This window comes from Thalassophryne amazonica, chromosome 3, assembly GCF_902500255.1.
Source record: "Thalassophryne amazonica chromosome 3, fThaAma1.1, whole genome shotgun sequence".
Taxonomy (NCBI): Eukaryota; Metazoa; Chordata; class Actinopteri; order Batrachoidiformes; family Batrachoididae; genus Thalassophryne; species Thalassophryne amazonica.
In genome coordinates, this window is record NC_047105.1 from 130,079,836 (window position 1) to 130,104,570 (window position 24,735).

Below are 24,735 nucleotides of genomic sequence, written 5' to 3' on the forward strand. Positions count from 1 at the left end.
ACTCCGTTCCTTTATCTTGGTTCTGAATCTTGGTTTTTTAAAGACTTCTATGCCCTTCAAATTATAACTACTTACTCTTTTTTCAAACATATTTTAAATGTTTATTGGTAAGGTATTGTTATTCGCTTGGTACATTGTTTGTAATATTTGTAATATTAATATAACATTGAAAAGTTTAAAAACATTAATTTTTGATGGACATATCATTTGCTCTCCTCTTCAAAAATGACACACTGTACCTTTAATCCAGTCAGACAGGCAGAGGTTTTTTTTATGTTGACAGTTTAGTTTTTTCTTATTAGATAAGATAAGACTTTATTGAGCTCACAGTGGAGAAATTCACATTATGTCAGCTCTTAAAAAAACATAGAAGATGAGTTTGAGTAGAGGAAAATGTGCGTCAAACAGCGTGTGCAAAGATAAGCAATAATAATACTTGTAGCAATACAATAAAACAAGATGATGAGGTAGAAATAGAATATATATATATATATATATATATATATATATATACTCAACAAAAATATAAACGCAACACTTTTGGTTTTGCTCCCATTTTGTATGAGATGAACTCAAAGATCTAAAACTTTTTCCACATACACAATATCACCATTTCCCTCAAATATTGTTCACAAACCAGTCTAAATCTGTGATAGTGAGCACTTCTCCTTTGCTAAGATAATCCATCCCACCTCACAGGTGTGCCATATCAAGATGCTGACTAGACACCATGATTAGTGCACAGGTGTGCCTTAGACTGCCCACAATAAAAGGCCACTCTGAAAGGTGCAGTTTTATCACACAGCACAATGCCACAGATGTCGCAAGATTTGAGGGAGCGTGCAGTTGGCATGCTGACAGCAGGAATGTCAACCAGAGCTGTTGCTCGTGTATTGAATGTTCATTTCTCTACCATAAGCCGTCTCCAAAGGCGTTTCAGAGAATTTGGCAGTACATCCAACCAGCCTCACAACCGCAGACCACGTGTAACCACACCAGCCCAGGACCTCCACATCCAGCATGTTCACCTCCAAGATCGTCTGAGACCAGCCACTCGGACAGCTGCTGAAACAATCGGTTTGCATAACCAAAGAATTTCTGCGCAAACTGTCAGAAACCGTCTCAGGGAAGCTCATCTGCATGCTCGTCGTCCTCATCGGGGTCTTGACCTGACTCCAGTTCGTCGTCGTAACCGACTTGAGTGGGCAAATTCTCACATTCGCTGGCGTTTGGCACGTTGGAGAGGTGTTCTCTTCACGGATGAATCCCGGTTCACACTGTCCAGGGCAGATGGCAAACAGCGTGTGTGGCGTTGTGTGGGTGAGCGGTTTTCTGATGTCAGTGTTGTGGATCAAGTGGCCCATGTCTAAACTCTGAACCAAACAACATGGGAAGGTTGTTAAAGGCAAACATACTGGTAGATCAAGGAAGACATCAAAGCGTCAAGACAGAAAACTTAAAGCAATATGTCTCAAAAATCAAACATGCACAACAAAACAAATGAGGAACGAATGGGAGGAAACTGGAGTCAACGCCTGTGACCGAACTGTAAGAGACCGCCTAAAGCAAATGGGATTTACATACAGAAAAGCTAAACGAAAGCCATCATTAACACCTAAACAGAAAAAAACAAGGTTTCAGTGAGCTAAGGAAAAGCAATCGTGGACTGTGGATAACTGGATGAAAGTAATATTCAGTGATGAATCTGCATTGGGCAAGGTGATGATGCTGGAACTTTTGTTTGGTGCCGTTCCAATGAGATTTATAAAGATGACTGCCTGAAGAGAACATGTAAGTTTCCACAGTCATTGATGATATGGGGCTGCATGTCAGGTAAAGGCACTGGGGAGATGGCTGTCATTACATCATCAATAAATGCACATGTTTACGTTGATATTTGTGACACTTTTCTTATCCCATCAATTGAAAGGATGTTTGGGGATGATGAAATCATTTTTCAAGATGATAATGCATCTTGCCATAGAGCAAAAACTGTGAAAATATTCCTTGCAAAAAGACACATAGGGTCAATGTCATGGCCTGCAAATAGTCCGGATCTTAATCCAGTTGAAAATCTTTGGTGGAAGTTGAAGAAAATGGTCAATGACAAGGCTCCAACCTGTAAAGCTGATATGGCAACAGCAATCGGAGAAAGTTGGAGCCAGATTGATGAAGAGTACTATTTGTCACTCATTACGTCCATGCCTCAGAGACTGCAAGCTGTTATAAAAGCCAGAGGTGGTGCAACAAAATACTACTGATGTGTTGGAGCGTTCTTTTGTTTTTCATGATTCCATAATTTTTTCCTCAGAATTGAGTGATTCCATATTTTTTTTCCCTCTGCTTGGTGCCACTGCCACAATTTTTTTTTTTTCCTGATTATTATAGTGTTTCTTAAAGCCAGAAAGTTGCCATTTGAAATGACTTTAGTTTTGTGTCATGTCTGTGATCTGCTTTTTTTTCTACAAAATTAAACAACTGAATGAACATCTTCTGAGGCCGGTGATTCCATAATTTTTGCCAGGGGTGTGTGTGTGTGTGTGTGTGTGTGTGTGTGTGTGTGTGTGTGTGTGTGTGTATAAACATGATTGAAATTAAGAAAATAGTCTATTACAGTTTGATAATATGGGGGGGGTGAATCAACCTGAACTTCAACATCAAACATAGGACAAGGTTCATTGTCAGAGAGAGGGCCAGGTTGGGAGTTAATTCCAAGAGACAATCAATGCATTTCTGCCTCCTGAACGGCCTGAATATAAGGAAAAATGGGTCAATTTTAATCTAACATAATGTTGCCTGTGCCCTTCAGCAAAATAGCCAAGAACCAAGACAGGCAAGCTTTCACAAAAACAACCAGATGGTGAGATGACAGAGGCTGCACATGAACCAAGAGTTGAGTGAATAAGAAACTGAACATTGAATATCTGGGATGCTCTTTGAACAGTTAGGTGGTCACCGTATGTGCCATCTAGCACCATCCTCTGTAAGTAATCTGCCCATGTCCTCTCGACATACTCTGAAAGAGGTGTCCCATCGAGTCCATATAGATTAAGTGTCAAATCTGCTACAATTTCTTTGCGCAATAATGATGTAGAGTGAAAAATTCCAATGGTGGCCAATTGGTCAGCAACAGCAGCAAATTGGCAACTGGCATCGTGTCTAAGCAAATGTTCAGGTTTGATGATTCAAAATACTCCAATCTGTTCTGTGTATAAGGAATTTGCAGGTGCATCTGTTGAACTGTTTTGGGCTGAGACTTTTGGCGCTGCTTTTTTTTTTTTTTTTTTTTTCTCATCTTGTTACACTAGTGACATCAGACACTGAAAACCACTTTTGTGTCGCAGTGGGGTAATTTGTGCAACTTTAGGTTTCTTTTCACAACTAAACCTGGTATTACAAGATATCTTTTTGAAACTCTGTGATTGCCTCTCTTCACTCTGACCAACACATTGTCATTTACCGTATATACTTCTTGATGAAGTCATTCACTGTGTGCTGCCCGATGTTGCATCTTGTGCCCTTCTCCTAATTTTTATTTGCTTATCCTCAAACAAAAGCCTATGCTTTTGGGTGGGCAGTGTTTAATGTTGTGGTAGACAATGTTCTTCAGGAAATTCAGCTGGGGAACAAGTTAACCTGTTGGACATTTTGTGTCTTTTTCTTCCATAGTACGCCTCCAAAGGAGACATCCAGCTCAAAACCTCCTTTGGGTCTTCATTCATTACCCTGGCATATGTTGGTTAATGTTTAATTTTAATTTAATTAGCTTATAATGCGCCAAATCACAGCAAAAGCTGTCTCAAGGCGCCTTAAATAAAACAAGTCAACATAAAATTGAATAAATAATTAAAAATGAATAAAAAATTCAAATACATTAATAAAAACAGAAGTAAAAGAATAAAACAAATAAAAAATAAAAACTATTCATAAGAAAGAGAATAAAATAGGTTTTGAGTCTTGACTTAAAAATGTCCACAGACTCAGACTGCCTCACAGTCGCAGGAAGACTGTTCCACAGGGTGGGTGCACGATACGAAAAGGCTCTTTAACCTGCTGACTTCTTCTTCACCCTGGGAACACAGAGAAGTCCCGCATCCTGCGACCGCAAAACCCGGGCCAGCACGTAGAGTTCCACCAGATCACCCAGATAAGATGGCGCCAGTCCATGAACAACCTTATAAGTCAATAACAAAACCTTAAAATCTGCTCTCACAGAGACAAGGAGCCAGTGCAAAGATGCCAAAATGGGTGTGATGTGTTCAGACCTTCTGCTACGTGTCAGAAGTCTGGCGGCAGCATTCTGAACCAGCTGAAGACCCCTAATGCTGGACTGTGGTAACCCTGAAAATAAAACATTACAATAATCTAGTCTAGAAGAAACAAAAGCATGAATCAGGGTCTCAGCATCAGCCATGGACAGGATGGGGCGGATCCTTGCTATATTTCTGAGATGGAAAAAATCAGTCCTAGTAACATCCCTGATGTGGAGGTCAAAAGACAACGTGGGATCAAAAATTACCCCAAGGTTCCTCATTTTGTCTGTATGACACAGGAACCCAGGCTAAGTGCCAGCTGGTCAAACTGATGCCGATGTCTCGCTGGACCAAGAACCATGATTTCAGTCTTATCAAAGTTTAAAAGTAGGAAGTTACAAAACATCCAACTTCTCACTGATAGAAGACAGTCCTCCAGGGATTTTATGGGAGTGAGATTTCCCGCAGTTATTGGCATGTGCAACTGGGTCAAACAAATGTTTGACCCAGTTAGGGTTGCAACAACGAATCGATAAAATCGCTAAAATTCGATTACAACAGGTGTTGGCAACACATTGCATCATCGACGCGTTGTGTCGAGCGATTATGGCGCCAGAAGCGACCAGTGCACAGAGCAGATCAGACGCTGTTTCGTAGAAGAACTACACACTTAGAATATGGCAGAAACAAGTAGACAGAAGAAAATCAAGACTTCAAAAGTGTGGGAGCACTTTACGTTAAACAACGCAAAGACGTTTGTTAACTCCAACATTTGCAAGTCGGACCTCGCATGGCACGGGAGTACGACGGTAATGATGCAGCATCTCAAATGAAAGCATATCAGAGTCATCAATGAGGAAGGGGAGAGCTCAGTGTCTGGGCAAGTTAACAAATGTTTGTTTTTGTTTAAGCAGTCGTAAAATCCAGCCAGGCTGTTTGTGCTGCACTGGCCGCCCTGCAGACAGAGAGCCAAGCAGCGCTGCAGCGGAAAAAAAAAAACTGTCCAAGTCTTCACATAAAACCAGCTCCTTCAGCTTGTATAGCTCCAGAAATTCATTTATAGGCTTTATTTTACAGTTGAAAGTCTTCATGTTTCCAAAGTTTGCTCAAATACGAGAATGTTGCACATATAATGAGTCAGGCTGCAGTTTTTGATTTAGGTTTTATGGTTAACTGGTTATGCTAATTGCTCATCTGCAGCAATAAAAATGCCTCTCTTTTCACCATATATTTTATAACATATGTTTCAATGTTGTTTTATGGCAACTCAGCCCTTTGATAAAGCAATGCCATTTGAAATAATTATTTTTCTTCTTTATTATAAACTGTTTTATTCTTTATTTTATATTTCAACAGCCAAGGGACATTTGACAATTTCTTGATTTTCAAGTATTTTAAGTTTTCAAATAATGTTCTGTTGTTAAAGTGATGTAAGGAGAGAAAAATTGTTTCCCTGGCACATTTTTAAAAAATTCCCCGCTAATCCGATTAATCAATTAATCGTGTCGAAACCCCATCAGATTAATCGATGATCCAAATCGTTTGTTGCAGCCCTAGACCCAGTTGACTCCTCCTTCTTGATAGTTGACTCAGTCGTACATTATTTTTTTCCTGAGTACACGGTGGCTTCTCTCCAGTTTACCCTGGCTCTGGGGATGATATGGTGAGCTCTGAATTATTTTCACCTGAAGGGATTCCGTGAGTTTTTTTTTTAAATTGCACCTTTGAATTCCTTTCCTTGATCATGCAGTATAACCTTTGGTGGACCATGCTCAGTGTAAATGTCTTAAAGATGTCTGGCAATTTCAGTGCTGTGTTTACTCTTCAACAGGTAGCTAACTGTTGGCTAGATAGTGAATTACGTCATACATATTTCATATCATACCATTGTCTGTTTGCAAACATGTGCTTCCACTTAATTTCAAGATTATTAGTATATTATGACATTAGTGACTCAGTTATTACATTTGCAAATAAATTTTTTTTGTACCAGGCCAATAATGTAATAACCAGCCAATAACGTAATAATTACGTTATTTGCCAAAAGTTAATACATTATCGGTTCGAGGCCAGTTGTTACATTATTAGCCTATTACATTTTTAAAATTGGAAATTTATTACGTTACCGGCCATTATTACGTTATTGGCCGTTATGACATTATGGGCTTCTACAGCATCTTATTTACAATATGTGAAGTGTAGTTTAGATGCGGCAAGGTGACACTCCTGCTGGAATTTGTAAACAAGATGTTATTGCACATGATTTGTAGACAGATTAATATTGCACATAATTTGTGGACATATTATTGCATATGGTTATTTCACGGTGTTATTGTACAGTCTGACAGCAGCAGGGAGGAACGACCTGCGGTATCATTCCTTCTTGCACTGAGGGTGCCTCAGTCTGTCACTGAAGGAGCTACTCAGCTCCACCACAGTCCGGTGCAGAGGGTGAGAGGAGTTGTCCATGATGGATTTGAACTTGGCTAACACCCTCCTCTCTGCCACCTCCTCTACTGAGTCCAGAGGACAGCCCAGGGCAGAACTGAACTTCCTGACCAGCTTGTTCAGTCTTTCTCTCCCACTCTGTGCTGCCCGGGGCCCAACAGATGACAGCATAGAGGAGAGCAGAGGCTACAACAGAGTTATAGAAAGTCTTAAGGAGGGGTCTGCTCACTCCAAAGGATCTCAGTCTCCTCAGGAGGTGGTGGCGACTCTGGCCTTTTTTGTACAGGGCGTCGGTGTTGTGAGTCCAGTCCAGTTTGTTGTTGAGGTGAACACCCAGGTATTTGAAACAGTCTCTGTTCTCCCCCTGGATGTTCACCGGTGGGTGAGGTGGTGGTTTCCTCCTGAAGTCGATCACCATTTCCTTCGTCTTACTGGTGTTGAGACACAAGTGGTTGTGCTCACATCAGTCCACAAAGTCTGTGATGACTGACCGGTACTCCAACTCGTTCCCCTCAGACACACGACCCACAATGGCGGAGTCATCAGAACTTCTGGAGACGGCAGCTGTCAGTGTTGTAGGTGAAGTCCGAGGTGTAAAGGGTGAAGAGGAAAGGCGAGAGGACGGTGCCCTGGGGGGCCCCGGTGCTGCACCTTACCACCTTAGACTGGCAGCCACACGTACTGCGGGCGGTCAGTGAGGTAGTCGATGGTCCAGGCGGTGAGATGTCCATCCACACCTACGTCCCCCAGCTTCCCCTGCAGCAGTGCCAGTCTGATGGTGAAGGCGCTGGAGAGATCAAAAGAACATGACTCTCACAGTGCTCCCGCCAGTCTTCAGGCGGGTGAGCACCCGCTGCAGCAGGTAGATGACAGCGTCATCTACCCCAATGTTGGGCCTGTAGGCGAACTGTAGCGGGTCCAGGATGTCACTCAATACGGTGCGGAGGTGAGACAGGATGAGCCGCTCCATGGTCTTCATGAGGTGGGAGGTCAGGGCAACTGGTCTGTAGTGGGCCGGTTCCTTGGCGTGCGGTGCTTTGGGAACCGGGACCACACAGGAGGTCTCTTACAGGGTGGGGACCACCCCCAGGCTGAACATCTTGTTAAAGATGTGGCTGAGGACCTCACAGAGCTCATCTGCACAGGAGCCTCTGGGAGATCCCATCAGGTCCTGCTGCTTTCCTCTGCTTCAGCCGCAGGAGCTGGCCTCTCACCTCGGTTGGAGTTACAGTGAGGGGGAGGGGGAGCTGAGGTGTGATCTGAGGTGGGCTGGTGCTGGAGATGTGTGGAGAGCCGGGAGCAGGCAGGGGGGCAGGTGTGGAGGAGCCAAAATGGATAAAGTAACTGTTTAGCTCCTCTGCAAACCAAGAATCTCCATCTGCAGTCCTGCTGGCACCCTGCCCTAATCCGGAGGCGGTCTTGAGGCCTCTCCACACGTCCCTGACGTTGTTCTGGGCCAACTGCTCCTCCATCTTCCGTCCATACTCCTTCTTGGCTGCCCGGATCCTCCACTGGAGTTCCTGTTGGACTCTATGCTGCTCCTTTCTGTCTCCTGAGTTGAAAGCCCTCTTCTTCTGGTTCATCAGGACCTTCAGCTTGGGGGTCTCAGGGGTGGTTGTTGGGAAAGCACCATACTCTCTGGGTAGACACAGTGCTCACCACACAGAAGGTCATGTAGTCAGTGACGCACTGGATCAGGCCGTTGATGTCTTCTCCGTGAGAGTTTTGAAACATGCTCCAATCTGTGGTTCTGAAACAGTCCCTCAGCCTGTCAGTGGCCTCTTCAGTCCAGAGTTTCACCAACCTTTTCTGCACTGGCTCTCTCCTCACCCTGGGTGTGTATTGGGGGAGCAGGTAGACGAGGTTGTGATCCGAGCGTCAGAGTGGGGAGAAGGGGGTGGCGGTGTAAGCGTCCTCCACATTAGCATAAAAAAGGTCCAGTATTCTGTTGTCCCTGGTTTTACACGTGATGTACTGGGTGAACGTGGGGAGGGTGGCGGAGAGGGAGGTGTAGTTAAAGTCCCCAGTGATGAGGAGGAGAGTGCGGGGTGTTGTGCCTGGAGCAGTGTCACTATACTGTGAATCCGCTCACAGGCAGCGGTGGCGTCTGCAGAGGGAGGAATATACGCGCGGAGCACAATCACACTCCCAAACTCCCGTGGGAGATAGTACAGCCTCATGCTCATCACGAGTAGCTCCACGTCCGAGGAGCAGATCTGATCCTTTACGTGAACATGAACTGCGTTGCACCATCTCTCACTCACATAAACGGCGATCCCCCCTCCTCTTTTCTTCCCACTCTCCGCCAACATCCTGTCCGCACGGATAAGTGTGAAGCCGTCCATGTTAATAATAGTCTGGTACATGTCCATCCAACCACGTCTCCGTGAAGCACGTGAGACTGCAGGCCTTATACAGCCTCTGGAAACAGGTTAGCAGTGCTAGCTCCTCGGTCTTGTTGTGGAGATACCTTACATTCCCCATGACCACAGACGGAATATAAGTCCTTCTCCGCTCCGTCATGCCACCCCTGCAGCCTCTCTGTCTCCTTTGTATGTCTGCAGGTATGTCCAGGTGCTCAGCATAGTGGGGACCCGGCCCACTGTACATAGTCTTAGTCCAAGCAGCTGATGCTGGGTGTAAACAATGGGGCGTCTGGAGCCGGAGACAAAGGGATTGCCCCGTGCTGCCTCAAAAAGTGCCGAAAGAAGCAGAAACCTAAGCACGAGTTACAAAAGTGGGTTTCCCATGTGCACACTTGCACAGGGTACCACCCACTACAAATAAAAACAATAAAGCACTATTAAAAAGTATTAAAAATAGCTAATGTAGGAGAAGAGGGGGCAGAGCTGAAGTAACAGGCTGGTGCATCGACAGTGCCATCTTCAAAAAAAAAAAAAAAAAAGGGCGGAGAGGCGTCATGTCGCTGTCCATGAGGGGACGTTCACATTTAGTGGGCAGTATTGGGGGTGTGGACTCTAGTTCTCATATATAACCTCTTTGGTTGCAGCATAACTAGCAAGGCTACTTTGTGTTGCTGGTTTCAACACAAAAAGTTATGATCATTAATTGAGCCTTAAAAAAGGAGCATTTTAACCCTGAATAAGTGTTTAAAAATGGTTATAATAAAAATATGTTGAAAAAAGGCTTGAAAGTGAAAGTTTATTCAACGTCTAGACGTTGAATAAACGGCCAAAAGCTCTTTGAACATGTGTATCAGATGGTAAAAAGTGCTGTAGAAATGCAGTCCATTAACGTTTTGTTTTTGCAAACAGCAACATTACAAACTATGAATTAAATTATTCAGTTTATATATGTTTAATGAGTTGTAATGTCATTACAGATGTGTTCATATCATATTTGATGACTTCTGATCTTGTTCGAGTGCCATGTAAGTAGAGCTGAAACAACTAGTAAATCGATTATTAAAATAGTTGTCAACTAATTTAGTCATCGATTAGTTACTAAATAACTTTGTTTTACCGCAAATGTTTCGTTTCTTCCATATAATCAACCGAGCTTTGTTTTGAATCTTGAACCAATGAAGGAGTGCTTCGAGCTGCTGCTTCGTTGGTTTCATTTGTTTTATTTTGCTTTATCTTAATTTTTCCCCACTAAAACCCTAAAGAGCATGTGTCTGTGAGGAATATTTACCTTTTTTTTATGTTAAACTGACCTGTTATGGTCTTCTGAAACAGTTGATAGATGTATTTTATCTAACACAGATGCTAACGCGTTAGCATGTCTATGGCATTTTCAGTGTTAAAGTTAGCATTAAGCTGCTGGTATTTCAGCATGTTTGTGCATTTGTTTTCTGTATAATAATTAATGGCTCAGCGTTTGTTGTCGTAAAAGAGTCAATTGTATTACAAATTATAATATTTTTAAATTTATTTTTAATTTAGATATTAATAATAATAGTAATAATAACTAATAATGCTACAATACAATTTTAAGAGAAAGACATGAGTCACATGTGTCATTGTGAAATGACCACATAGTTTACAAGTTATACAGAGAATGTTACACATATGAGTCAGGCTACAGTTTTTGATTTAGGTTTTATGGTTAACTGGTTATGCTAATTGCTCATTTGCAGCAACAAAAGTACCTCTTTTTTTCACCATATATTTTATAACATATGTTTCAATGTTGTTTTATGGCAACTCAGCACTTTGATAAAGCAATGCCATTTGAAATAACTTTTTTTGTTCTTTATTATAAACTGTTTTATTCTTTATTTTATATTTCAACAGCCAAGGGACATTTGACGATTTGTTGATTTTCAAGTATTTTATGAATTAAATTGTTTGGCTTATATATTTTTATATAATTTGTTTAATGTCACGATAGATGGCGTGAGGCAGGGTACATCCTGGACAGAGCGACGATCTGTCACAGGGCCACATATAGACATACACACACACACCAAGGGTCAATTTAAAGTTTTCAGTTCATCTGGCATGCAGATCTTTGGATGTGGGAGGAAGCTGCAGCACCTGGAGAGAACCCACACAAACACGGAGAGAACATGAAAACTCCACATAGAAAGGCCACATGGGAATCGATCCCATGACTTTCTTACTGTGAGGCAACAGTGCTAACCACTAATCCACCATGCTGCCCTAAGTAATAATAATACATTTGTAAAGCATTTTAAATGAAGGAAAAAAACTCAAAGTGCTGAACATAGCTGCAGATGAACATGAAACAAAGATCCCCATATCCCAAAATAAAAACAAAAACAGAAAAGAATTAAATACAACAAGAACTAGAGACATTCATCACGAAATGCCCCGCGTGCAGTGTTATTTTCCATGCAAAGTGCAGTAATATGTACTTGTATGTGGTGGGTATTTGGTTGAAGCCTTATGTATTTGATGTAAACTGGGATATACGTACAATGAAAAAATTGGAGATTAGCATAATATTTATTTAGACAGAGGATGTGACAAACAGTGACCATAAAAAGTCAGTCACAGTCGCCAGCCTTCAAAAAAAAAATGCAACCACTGGCGACCTTGAAACGGAGGTCAAGGTCACGACCTTCAAACCCATGCGAAGTATTCCTCCAAGGCATGTACCCACCAAGTATGAAGTTTCTGCGAGCAATAGGTGCCGAGCTACATTGTGGCGAACGAATTGCAGACGGACGGACGGACGAACAGACAGAAGGACGGACGGACAGACAACCCGAATGCTATATGCCCCGCCTCGTGGCGCAAGCGCCGCGCAGGACATAAAAAATAATGAAAAGATGAAAAACCTTCAAACTAATTACAGTTGACAGAAAATATGGTTTAAAAATAGTCTGTCACATTTTAAATGCTAACAGGCAGCCTGTTCCACAAGATCCGACCACGGCAAAAAAGGCTCTGAAGCCTGCTGACTTGTTTATAACCTTTGAGACAGTACGTCTGCATCCAAGGACCACAGGGCACGAGGAGGCACATAAGGCTGACCAAGTTCAGCAAGATAGTTGAGTTCATGACCGTTTAGAGCCTGAAATGTCTAACAAAAGCTTGAAATCTAGTCCTCGAGTCGGTGAAGGGAAGCCAGAATGTCTGTGATCAAACCTCCTGGTTCTCATCAAAACCCGAGCAACAGTAGTTCTGTACCATCTGTAGACATCCTGCACTATTTTATAGCAATCTAGAAAATAAAACACTGCAATAGTCAGTTGTGGAAGACAAGGACGTGAATTACAATACGCAAAATTTAAAACAAATGCTGATGTACATTTCCACTTTATCAATTCGATCAGTGCGATAACTTACTGTCATCAGTTCATCACTGATACTTTATTTTAGTGAGTGTTGTGCTAACATTTATTGTTAATTTGTTTCTTTGCAGACATGCAGCCATTGTTGGTGATTAAAGAAGAAACTCTCCTTGAACACCAGGAATGTAATCTAAGTGTTGACAAGGAGGACATTAAAGAAGTGAAGCTGTGGGTAAGTCAGCAGGGAGAGCAGCTTCAGCAGCTGGATGAGGCAGATCTCACCAAGTTTGGTTTTACTGCCGTTCCTGTGAAGAGTGAAAATGATGATGAAAAACCAGAGTCATCACAGCTTCATCAAAGCCGAAGTGATGAGAGCACAGAGCCTGAGCCTGTAGCCAGCAACTCATCTGTACACAGAACACGGACAGCAGAAGCTGATGGAGAGGATGATGGAAGACCACAACCAGCCAGCAACTCAGGTCCAAACAGTCATTTACAACCAGATACCAGTGGCAGGAGTTCAGACAGTTCTGGAACTGAGACCGATGACAGCGAGGACTGGAAAGAGACCACAAAACTTCAGTCACGTTTTAACTGTCGAAAAAATACCAATATTGTTCATTCAGGCAACACTGATGAAAAACAATTTAAAGGCTCTAAATATGGAAAAGCATCTGGTCACATGAACGACTCAGCGCAGCAAAAGGGGAGGGAAGCAAGTGGAAAACCATTTAGCTGTTCTGATGGGAATAAAGGACAGAAACAGAAGGGCACTCTGAACAAACACATGATGATTCATACAGGACAAAAAGCATTTGTCTGTTCCGAGTGTGGTCAAAGGTTTGGACGAAAGGGCACCCTGAACAGACACATGATAATTCATACAGGACAAAAAGCATTTGTCTGTTCTGAGTGTGGTCAAAGATTTGGACAAAAGGGCCACCTGAAAACACACATGATAATTCATACAGGACAAAAAGCGTTTGTCTGTTCTGAGTGTGGTCAAAGATTTGGACAAAAGGGCCACCTGAAAACACACATGATAATTCATACAGGACAAAAAGCATTTGTCTGTTCTGAGTGTGGTCAAAAGTTTGGACGAAAGGGCCACCTGAACACACACATGATGATTCATACAGGACAAAAAGCATTTGTCTGTTCTGAGTGTGGTCAAAGGTTTGGACAAAAGGGCACCCTGAACAGACACATGATAATTCATACAGGACAAAAAGCATTTGTCTGTTCTGAGTGTGGTCAAAGATTTGGACAAAAGGGCTACCTGAAAACACACATGATAATTCATACAGGACAAAAAGCGTTTGTCTGTTCTGAGTGTGGTCAAAGATTTGGACAAAAGGGCCACCTGAAAACACACATGATAATTCATACAGGACAAAAAGCATTTGTCTGTTCTGAGTGTGGTCAAAAGTTTGGACGAAAGGGCTACCTGAACACACACATGATGATTCATACAGGACAAAAAGCATTTGTCTGTTCTGAGTGTGGTCAAAGGTTTGGACGAAAGGGCACCCTGAACAGACACATGGTAATTCATACAGGATCACCATCTTGAAGAGAGCCCTCGGATACAATGCCAGATCTGGTTAAGATAACTATAGAACCTAGGATGCAACTTTAGACCCCAGGTTTGGGGCCCATTGCATTCTACTAAAAAGACATCAAAGATAAATGAAAAAACAAAAGACAAAAACCATTTGTCTGTTCTGAGTGTGGTCAAAGATTTAGATGTAAGAGCTCCCTGAATTCACACATGATAATTCATACAGGGCAAAAAGCATTTGTCTGTTCTGAGTGTGGTCAAAGATTTGGACTAAAGAGCACCCTGAAAAGACATGGTGATTCATACAGGGCAAAAAGCATTTGTCTGTTCTGAGTGTGGTCAAAGATTTGGACAAAAGAGCCAGCTGAAAAGACACATGGTAATTCATACGGGGCAAAAAGAAAGATCACAAAATACCAAGACCTGAAAAATGAACTATGAACAACATGGTCATTGAAAGACATCAATTTCATCCCAGTTGCGGTGGGAGCAACAGGCCTAATGAACCTGTAGAAATACCTTGAGGCAATCCCGGTCACCCAAGCACAGGAGGTGCCGTTGTCTGCAATTAAGGGAATGATCATCTTGAAGAGAGCCCTTGGATACAATGCCAGCTCTGGTTAGGATAACTATAGAGCCTAGGGTGCAACTTTAGACCCCAGGTCTGGGCCCCCCCCGGGATTCTATTAAAAAGACATCAAAGATAAATGAAAAAACAAAGACAAAAACCATTTGTCTGTTCTGAGTGTGGTAAAAGATTCGGACGAGAGAACTACCTGAACACGCGCATGAGATGCTGAAAATGTATCATTAGATGCAACATTAACCCCTGCTCCTGTGGATAATAATATACAAAAATTTACACTTATGTTGTAATGTCAAAGTTCTTTTTTGTATTTTTTCTGTCTATGTTAAGAAAATAAATGACATAGAAAAGTTTAAAAACACTAATATTTGATGGACATAACATTTGCTCTCTTCTTTAAAAATGACACACCGTACCGTACAGGCAGAGTTTTTACTGTCATGTTGACAGTTTAGCTTTTTTTTTTTTTTTTCAACATTTTTGAGTGGAATTGCATGCTTATTTTAAAAAAAAAAAACAATATGACCCCTAATTGTCTTGTTTGAACAAGAGCTAAATCTGGACTGATTTGATTGTCAAATCAGAATCAGATTTATTGCCAAGTAAGTTCTCACATACAAGTAATTTGATCTGGTGTCATTGGTGCATAAACAACAATAATAAAAAGAAAATGAAAAAAAAAATTCTGGAAGAAGTAAAGGAGTAAATCTGCTCTTTTAAAGATTAATCCTGGATGAAAAATCTTTCTGAATCAGTTTTTCACACTTTACTGTTTCACTGAGGCTGTGTGGTGAAGATGATAGTTTATTAAAATTGTTTCGCTGCGTTTTTACAGCGTGTAGCGTCTGCTGTTAACACTTTTTCCTCCTCTCTCTCTCCTCCTCTCCCTCTCTCTCTCTCCTCGCTCTGTGAGGGAATGAGAGACTCTTCATTCTCACACCGTATTTGAGCAAACTTTGGAAACATGAAGGCTTTCAACTGTAAATAAAGCCTATAAATAAATTTCTGGAGCTATGCAAGCAGAAGGAGCTTTTTTATCTGAAGACTTTGACGGAGGTTTTTTGTTTTGTTTTTTTCCCCACTGTGCTCTCTGAGCTGCAGCCTGCCGGCAGTGGAGGGGAGAGCGGGAAGTTCAGCACAAGGGTGATTCTTAGACTACGGGCACTTATGTCCTTTGATCATATTGTATGAAAAACAGAAAAAAGGGGAAATTTCACACTTTTATAGTTATCTTTACAATGAAAGTGTGTTAAGAAATTTGTTCTAGTAGTCTATGATGACTTTTTCACCTTTTTTCAGCATCATTATATGCAAATATTGCTGTTTTGTGCTTGTCCGACACCCAGACTTTTGATCTTCAATGATAAAAATGAATAGTAAAGAAATGTTTTTTCTAATGTTTTAAAATATCTCTGAATAAAATATCAGTAAAATAATCAAAATATAATTGGGGTATTCAGTGTCATACAACTTTTGTGATTTTTTTTTAAACAAAATGTAGTTGTCCCACACTATTGCTGTAATTTCCACCACAACACTGTAATGTCCCTTTAAACAGTTTCTATGAAAGGTTGTTTGGGTAGTTTCTATGGAGATAAACAGTGACATCAGAGCACATGTATATAGCGCCAAATCACAACAAACAGTTGCCCCAAGGCGCTTTACAACCCCTGGCAAAAATTATGGAATCACCGGCCTCGGAGGATGTTCATTCAGTTGTTTAATTTTGTAGAAAAAAAGCAGATCACAGACATGACACAAAACTAAAGTCATTTCAAATGGCAACTTTCTGGCTTTAAGAAACACTATAAGAAATCAAGAAAAAAATTGTGGCAGTCAGTAACGGTTACTTTTTTAGACCAAGCAGAGGGAAAAATATGGACTCACTCAATTGAGGAAGAAATTATGGAATCACCCTGTAAATTTTCATCCCCAAAACTAACACCTGCATCAAATCAGATCTGCTCGTTAGTCTGCATCTAAAAAGGAGTGATCACACCTTGGAGAGCTGTTGCACCAAGTGGACTGACATGAATCATGGCTCCAACACGAGAGCTGTCAATTAAAACAAAGGAAAGGATTATCAAACTCTTAAAAGAGGGTAAATCATCACGCAATGTTGCAAAAGATGTTGGTTGTTCATAGTCAGCTGTGTCTACACTCTGGACCAAATACAAACAACATGGCAAGGTTGTAAAGGCAAACATACTGGTAGACCAAGGAAGACATCAAATTGTCAAGACAGAAAACGTAAAGCAATATGTCTCAAAAATCGAAAATGCACAACAAAACAAATGAGGAACGAATGGGAGGAAACTGGAGTCAACATCTGTGACCAAACTGTAAGAAACCGCCTAAAGGAAATGGGATTTACATACAGAAAAGCTAAACAAAAGCCATCATTAACACCTAAACATAAAAAAACAAGGTTACAATGAGCTAAGGAAAAGCAATCGTGGACTGTGGATGACTGGATGAAAGTCATATTCAGTGATGAATCTCGAATCTGCATTGGGCAAGGTGATGATGCTGGAACTTTTGTTTGGTGCCGTTCCAGTGAGATTTATAAAGATGACTGCCTGAAGAGAACATGTAAATTTCCACAGTCATTGATGATATGGGGCTGCATGTCAGGTAAAGGCACTGGGGAGATGGCTGTCATTACATCATCAATAAATGCACAAGTTTACGTTGATATTTTGGACACTTTTCTTATCCCATCAATTGAAAGGATGTTTGGGGATGATGAAATCATTTTTCAAGATGATAATGCATCTTGCCATAGAGCAAAAACTGTGAAAACATTTCCTTGCAAAAACACACACAGGGTCAATGTCATGGCCTGCAAATAGTCCGGATCTTAATCCAATTGAAAATCTTTGGTGGAAGTTGAAGAAAATGGTCCATGACAAAGCTCCAACCTGCAAAGCTGATCTGGCAACAGCAATCAGAGAAAGTTGGAGCCAGATTGATGAAGAGTACTGTTTGTCACTCATTAAGTCCATGCCTCAGAGACTACAAGCTGTTATAAAAGCCAGAGGTGGTGCAACAAAATACTAGTGATGTGTTGGAGCGTTCTTTTGTTTTTCATGATTCCATAATTTTTTCCTCAGAATTGAGTGATTCCATATTTTTTTCCCTCTGCTTGGTCTAAAAAGCAACCGTTAACAACAAACATTTACATCTAATTTAGTGCCATTACTGTGATGTTTTGTTTTTAACATGTCGCCATTTTGTGCTTTTGTTGAAGAATCCAGTTCCATAAGCGAGGAGGGTTCGACCACCAGCTTCAACATCTGTATCAACGTCTCCAGCACCACACAGCAACGTGTTATCACTGGTAAGAATGTCACATCACGTAGCTTTTAGCTCCAAAAACGGTGTTATGTATGTATATATATATATGTGTATACTCAACAAAAATATAAATGCAACACTTTTGGTTTTGCTCCCATTTTGTATGAGATGAACTCAAAGATCTAAAACTTTTTCCACATACACAATATCACCATTTCCCTCAAATATTGTTCACAAACCAGTCTAAATCTGTGATAGTGAGCACTTCTCCTTTGCTGAGATAATCCATCCCACCTCACAGGTGTGCCATATCAAGATGCTGATTAGACACCATGATTAGTGCACAGGTGTGTCTTAGACTGTCCACAATAAAAGGCCACTCTGAAAGGTGCACTTTTGTTTTATTGGGGGGGGATACCAGTCAGTATCTGGTGTGACCACCATTTGCCTCATGCAGTGCAACACATCTCCTTCGCATAGAGTTGATCAGGTTGTCAATTGTGGCCTGTGGAATGTTGGTCCACTCCTCTTCAATGGCTGTGCGAAGTTGCTGGATATTGGCAGGAACTGGTACACGCTGTCGTATACGCCGGTCCAGAGCATCCCAAACATGCTCAATGGGTGACATGTCCGGTGAGTATGCCGGCCATGCAAGAACTGGGACATTTTCAGCTTCCAAGAATTGTGTACAGATCCTTGCAACATGGGGCCGTGCATTATCCTGCTGCAACATGAGGTGATGTTCTTGGATGTGGCACAACAATGGGCCTCAGGATCTCGTCACCGTATCTCTGTGCATTCAAAATGCCATCAATAAAATGCACCTGTGTTCTTCGTCCATAACAGACGCCTGCCCATACCATAACCCCACCGCCACCGTGGGCCACTCGATCCACAACACTGACATCAGAAAACCGCTCACCCACACGACGCCACACACGCTGTCTGCCATCTGCCCTGGACAGTGTGAACCGGGATTCATCCATGAAGAGAACACCTCTCCAACATGCCAAATGCCAGCGAATGTGAGCATTTGCCCACTCAAGTCGGTTATGACGACGAACTGGAGTCAGGTTGAGACCCCGATGAGGACGACGAGCATGCAGATGAGCTTCCCTGAGACAGTTTCTGACAGTTTGTGCAGAAATTCTTTGGTTATGCAAACCAATTGTTTCAGCAGCTGTCCGAGTGGCTGGTCTCAGACGATCTTGGAGGTGAACATGCTGGATGTGGAGGTCCTCGACTGGTGTGGTTACACGTGGTCTGCGGTTGTGAGGCTGGTTGGATGTACTGCCAAATTCTTTGAAACGCCTTTGGAGACGGCTTATGGTAGAGAAATGAACATTCAATACACGAGCAACAGCTCTGGTTGACATTCCTGCTGTCAGCATGCCAATTGCACTCTCCCTCAAATCTTGCGACATCTGTGGCATTGTGCTGTGTGATAAAACTGCACCTTTCAGAGTGGCCTTTTATTGTGGGCAGTCTAAGGCACACCTGTGCACTAATCATGGTGTCTAATCAGCATCTTGATATGGCACACCTGTGAGGTGGGATGGATTATCTCAGCAAAGGAGAAGTGCTCACTATCACAGATTTAGACTGGTTTGTGAACAATATTTGAGGGAAATGGTGATATTGTGTATGTGGAAAAAGTTTTAGATCTTTGAGTTCATCTCATACAAAATGGGAGCAAAACCAAAAGTGTTGCGTTTATATTTTTGTTGAGTGTAAAACCTCCACAAAGCGCCTAGGCACCAGGGCGTATTGAGAAAGTAATGGTGCAACTTCTCCCAGTGCTGCGGGGAGACATCTCTTCTGTAGCAGCACTCAGCTGGGTCATCCACCAGATCAGCGGTGTCATCCATCAGATAGTTCTGATCCTGGACCCCAGCAACACCATCAAAGGGCTAAAAGAATCCAGTGAAACTGCATCATTGTAAATTGGTCCATTAGGGAGAAGAAAAAGATCTCTCACTGCTTCGCTTACTCAAACATGAGAAGTGGGGGCAGGAGATCAAAGGCAGTATTTGAGGAGAGGAAAGGTCACCATCTTGAAGAGAGCCCCTCGGATACAAAGCCAGTAATGTTAAGGGTGCAGCTTTAGACCCTGGGTCTGGGGCCCACTGCACTTTTGTAGAAGGAAATTCAAGGCAAATGGGAAAAAAAGCATTTGTCTGTTCTGAGTGTGGTCAAAGGTTTGGACATAAGAGCACCCTGAAAACACACATGATAATTCATCCCAGTTGTGGTGGGAGCAACAGGCCTGATGAAGAAGAACCTGAAGAAATACCTTGAGGCAATCCCCGGTCACCCAAGTGCACATGAGGTGCAGTTGTCTGCAATTAAGGGAACAATCACCATCTTGAAGAGAGCCCTCGGATACAATGCCAGATCTGGTTAGGATAACTATAGAGCCTAGGGTGCAACTTTAGACCCCAGGTTTGGAGCCCATTGCATTCTACTAAAAAGACATCAAAGATAAATGAAAACCAAAAGACAAAAAGCATTTGTTCTGAGTGTGGTCAAAGGTTTGGAGAAAAGGGCAACCTGAACAGACACATGATAATGGTGGGTTGGAGTTCTTACTGGACACAAGCCTCGAGTGTCCTCGGTCCCACTGTGAAGGGGTTTGCCAGGAGAGATCTTGGTATGAGGATGTTTCAAAAGAAACAAACCCCAGCTAAAACCTGAAAAAAAAAATCTGGGACACTGAATGTCCCGGATTTTTGTACATGTTGGGCAAAATGTGTACAGTGGTCCCTCGCCATAACGCGGTTCGCCTTTCGTGGCCTCGCAGTTTTGCGGATTTTTTAGAGCAATTTTTCATGTTTTTTTTTTTTTTTTTTGCTCTCACTGCCTCTGATGCGCTTTCTGCAAGCTCGGTAAATGCAGCAGCAGGCCAATCACACCGCCCTCTGCTGTGTGGAACTTCGCCAAATCTGGCCACAGAGCTCCGTGGCCACCGAGAGAGGACTCGGATTCTTTGCGGGTCCCGCATCCGTACCTCCAGAGGCAGTGAGTGAAGGGAGAGCACGCACATTGTGTGTTTTGTGAAGAAAAAAGTGTGTGTTTAGAGCAGCAAGCAGCAGAGGCAAGCACAAGCAAAGCACACCACCAGACCTGGGCAAACTGCGCCCCGGGGGCCACATGTGGCCCTTTGCATGTCTCTGTCCGGCCCTCATGAGGTCTGTGAATATTTTTACATTTATTAGAAATGTCAAGCTTGTGTGTTGCAAATCATTAGATAGGTAAATTGTTTTCTGCCCTGTGAAGCAATAATGTAGTGCAATGCCTAAGACAAATTTCCCTAATGGGACAATAAAGTTGACCTTGACCTTGAATTATCTATTCCCCTTTTACCTGTGCCCACTACTGCCCCCAGTTGTGTACAACTAAAAATTGTTGGAAATAAACCGAAATAATAAAGACCTGCTATTATGTAAAGCAATTAACTAAACAAATAACTAGCAAGTGTCAGTTTTACTATTTAGAGCAATACAAATTCAGCGTAGAAGGGCGATTTTTGTCTTGGGTTAGATGTGCGAAGGGCACCGTTGCTTACAAACAAAAAGGTCTATTCGATGGTCAAAATGTCCAGGATTTTTGTCAGACACAGGTGGCAACCCTACTAGCTACCTACCTACATCATTGTGAAATGTCTGGTCATATTTAGTTGTTTGCCTAGTTGTTTGTAAAAAGTAGGCCTAGATCTATATATTTTCTGGCCATAGGTGACTGAAAGGCAGGCCTATCTATCATTTGTCTATAGGCAACTGTGCCTAGCTACATCAATCAATGTTATGCAAAAAATACTTAAAAAAAAACAATAGCTAGGGGGCCTAGGCCTATAAGGCCTGAGGCCTTTTTTGTATGTTCATTCATAGAATACACTTCTATTGTTAAATTAAAAACCTGCTTTTTTCCAGACTTCTCCTTACATCAGATGCAGTTCCAACTATACATCTGCAGTCAGCTGACGATAAAACTACTACTATCATTAGGCCTACACCACCTAGTCATGCAAGTCAACCTGAGCAAGAAGAGACTCCGATATCTCCTCCTCCTGTGGTTCCATCTGATGAGGGCTGTCCTATCCAGTCAGTTGATGATGGTGCAACTCCAGCCCCACCAAGAGATAATCCAGAACCATCAACAAGTCAATATGAGCCCAGCTGCAGGTGTGCCTACAAAAAGAGGGAACATCACCGACTGCTTGCTGAGGCTGAACAGGATTTCGAAGACAGAGAATCTGCAGCCCGTGCACTTCTCGATTTGTCTGGAATTGAACCTCTCGAGTTGAGTGATGCAATTTGTTCAAATGCAGATAAAAGTAAGTATCTTTGTGTATCCAATGTCAAATCAAATTATACGAGGTCTGACAATAAAGTATAGGTCCTTTTTATTTTTTTTCAAAAACTATATGGATTTCATTCATATGTTTTTATGTCAGACATGCTTAAACCCTCGTGCGCATGCGTGAGTTTTTCCATGCCTGTCGGTGACGTCATTCGCCTGTGAGCACTCCTTGTGGGAGGAGTCGTCCAGCCCCTCGTCGGAATTCCTTTGTCTGAGAAGTTGCTGAGAGACTGGCGCTTTGTTTGATCAAAATCTTTTCTAAACCTGTGAGACACATCGAAGTGGACACGGTTCGAAAAATTAAGCTGGTTTTCAGTGAAAATTTTAACGGCTGATGAGAGATTTTGAGGTGATACTGTCGCTTTAAGGACTTCCCATGGTGCGAGACGTTGCGCAGCGCTCTCAGCTGCCGTCGTCAGCCTGTTCAAGCTGAAAACCTCCACATTTCAGGCTCTATTGATCCAGGATGTTGTGAGAGAACAGAGAAGTTTCAGAAGAAGTCGGTTTCAGCATTTTATCCGGATATTCCACTGTTAAAGGAGATTTTTTTAATGAAAGCTCGCAGCCGCCGCAACGCTCCGCCACAGGAAAAACACCTCTGTTGAAAGCCTTAAGGACAAGTTGGAACATGTCCTGCTGTTAAACAATTCCTCATATACTCACTCCACTGAAAGGCATCAAAAGCCGCCTGGATTTTACAAATGGTTATCAACATGGAGGTGTTTTTCCTGTGCCGCCGCACTGCGTCGGCTGCGTCCCGACGCGCAGACCCGTCCGCACGTCTTTCATTAAAAAAAATCTCCTTTAACAGTGGAGTATTGGTATAAAATGCTGAAACCGACTTCTTCTGAAACTTCTCTGTTCTCTCACGACGTCCTAGATCAATAGAGCCTGAAATGTGGAGGTTTTCAGCTTGAACAGGCTGACGACGGCGGCTGAGAGCGCTGAGCGACGTCTCGCACCGTGGGAAGTCCTTAAAGCGACAGAATCACCTCAAAATCTCTCTTCAGCCGTTAAAATTTTCACTGAAAACCAGCTTAATTTTTCGAACCGTGTCCACTTTGACGTGTCTCACAGGTTTAGAAAAAATTTTGATCAAACAACGCGCCAGTCTCTCAGCAACTTCTCAGACAAAGGAATTCCGACGAGGGGCTGGACGACTCCTCCCACAAGGAGTGCTCACAGGCGAATGACGTCACCGACAGGCGTGGAAAAACTCACGCATGCGCACGAGGGTTCAAGCATGTCTGACGTAAAAACATATGAATGAAATCCATATAGTTTTTAAAAAAAATAAAAAGGACCTATACTTTATTGACAGCCCTCGTATGGTTACATTTTGCCTATGTGAATACTATGGCTCAGCCTTGGCACCTTTGATTTTTCCCTCTCTAGAAATCCAAACTCTGAAGTGGATTCCGAAGTGCCAAAACTGCAGGAAAAAGAGACGCTACAGGTCCATCAAAATACAGTGTGGCAAATCAAGTTGGACCAAATCTGCCAGAAAAGTTGCCACCAAAATGGACATCAGTGATGAGAGTGATGACTTCTCAGAGAGTGATGATGACTTCTCTGATGATGATTTTCCTGAGATGGATATTGACGACCATGATTATGTCCCACCTGATGAGGGATTCAGTGACAAAGACTGTCAGTTTGATGAGATGAAGTACGTTTTGTGATTTTCTCAGTTAGATATCATATAACTCTCTAAGTAGGTTGAAAATACCAACAGTGGTTCCTCCATTGTCACCCATGGCAACTTAGTCAACTGAAAGATTGAACCCCTTATGAAACCAGGCCCTGGGAATTTTTCAAAATCTTCCCAACAGCATTATTCTGTCATTTTATCACATATTTCGCCTAATTCTCTTTTTTGTAAATCAAATTAGTTACAGATTAATGATATTATCAAAAGATATGATTAAATGCCGTTTTCTGCATACCACAGGTTAGACGAGGAAGAACCTTTTCATAAGAGAAGGAAATATGTCGTCTTCACATTGTTAGCCATGGAACCAATCGTTGTTATAGACAGGTAAATTCCATAATCACCAGGGTTTATCCTTTTATAACTGATGACCTATTCCTTTGCCATCTTACAAATAACTTCAATAAATTAATTCAGGTGAGAGGCACCCTTCTGACAGTAAAGACAGTTTGTGACAGCTGTGGTGAAAAAGGTGAATGGCGAAGTCACCCATCTGTCAGGCAAATGCCAGTCCTCAACATTCTTCTCAGTGCAGTAATATTATTCACCGGCTCTATGCCAACTAAAGTACTGCGACTATTTCAGTAGGTTCTAACTAATGACTTATGTATAGTATTTGTTTGTATCAGGATTGTTATGCACAAAATACTTCAGAAGTAGTTGTATAAGTATTCTAATGATGATTGTTGTTTTCTTTCCAGTTTCCTAAACATACAGTGCTTTTCAATTCGTTCATTTTTTTATCATCAGTCTCTTTACCTACATGATGTTGTTTTTGATACCTGGAAAACTGGCAAA

The 24,735-nt window shown here is 42.0% G+C and overlaps 1 protein-coding gene and 1 long non-coding RNA gene across 2 annotated transcripts; both read left to right on the forward strand.

Annotated features, from left to right (window-relative positions):
• Positions 1-13,852: 13,852 nt before the first annotated feature.
• LOC117507607 lies at positions 13,853-14,377 on the forward strand. The gene is made up of 2 exons (XR_004559789.1): positions 13,853-13,935; positions 14,330-14,377. It is a non-coding gene; the product is annotated as an uncharacterized LOC117507607 (long non-coding RNA).
• Positions 14,378-21,525: 7,148 nt separating this feature from the next.
• On the forward strand, positions 21,526-24,726 carry LOC117507837. Its single transcript, XM_034167624.1, has 5 exons — positions 21,526-21,532; positions 21,654-21,672; positions 21,797-22,200; positions 23,622-23,895; positions 24,178-24,726. Exons 1-5 carry the CDS (start codon positions 21,526-21,528, stop codon positions 24,266-24,268), a joined length of 795 nt encoding a protein of 264 aa, XP_034023515.1. The 3' UTR covers positions 24,269-24,726.
• The last annotated feature ends 9 nt before the right edge of the window (positions 24,727-24,735 follow it).

What these genes read in the sequence shown, in the direction of transcription:
- LOC117507837 (XM_034167624.1), top strand. An exon ending in TTGTTCAAATGCAGATAAAA is followed by an intron (nt 22,201 to 23,621) that starts GTAAGTATCTTT and finishes TTCCCTCTCTAG; the next exon opens with AAATCCAAACTCTGAAGTGG. An exon ending in TGTCAGTTTGATGAGATGAA is followed by an intron (nt 23,896 to 24,177) that starts GTACGTTTTGTG and finishes TGCATACCACAG; the next exon opens with GTTAGACGAGGAAGAACCTT.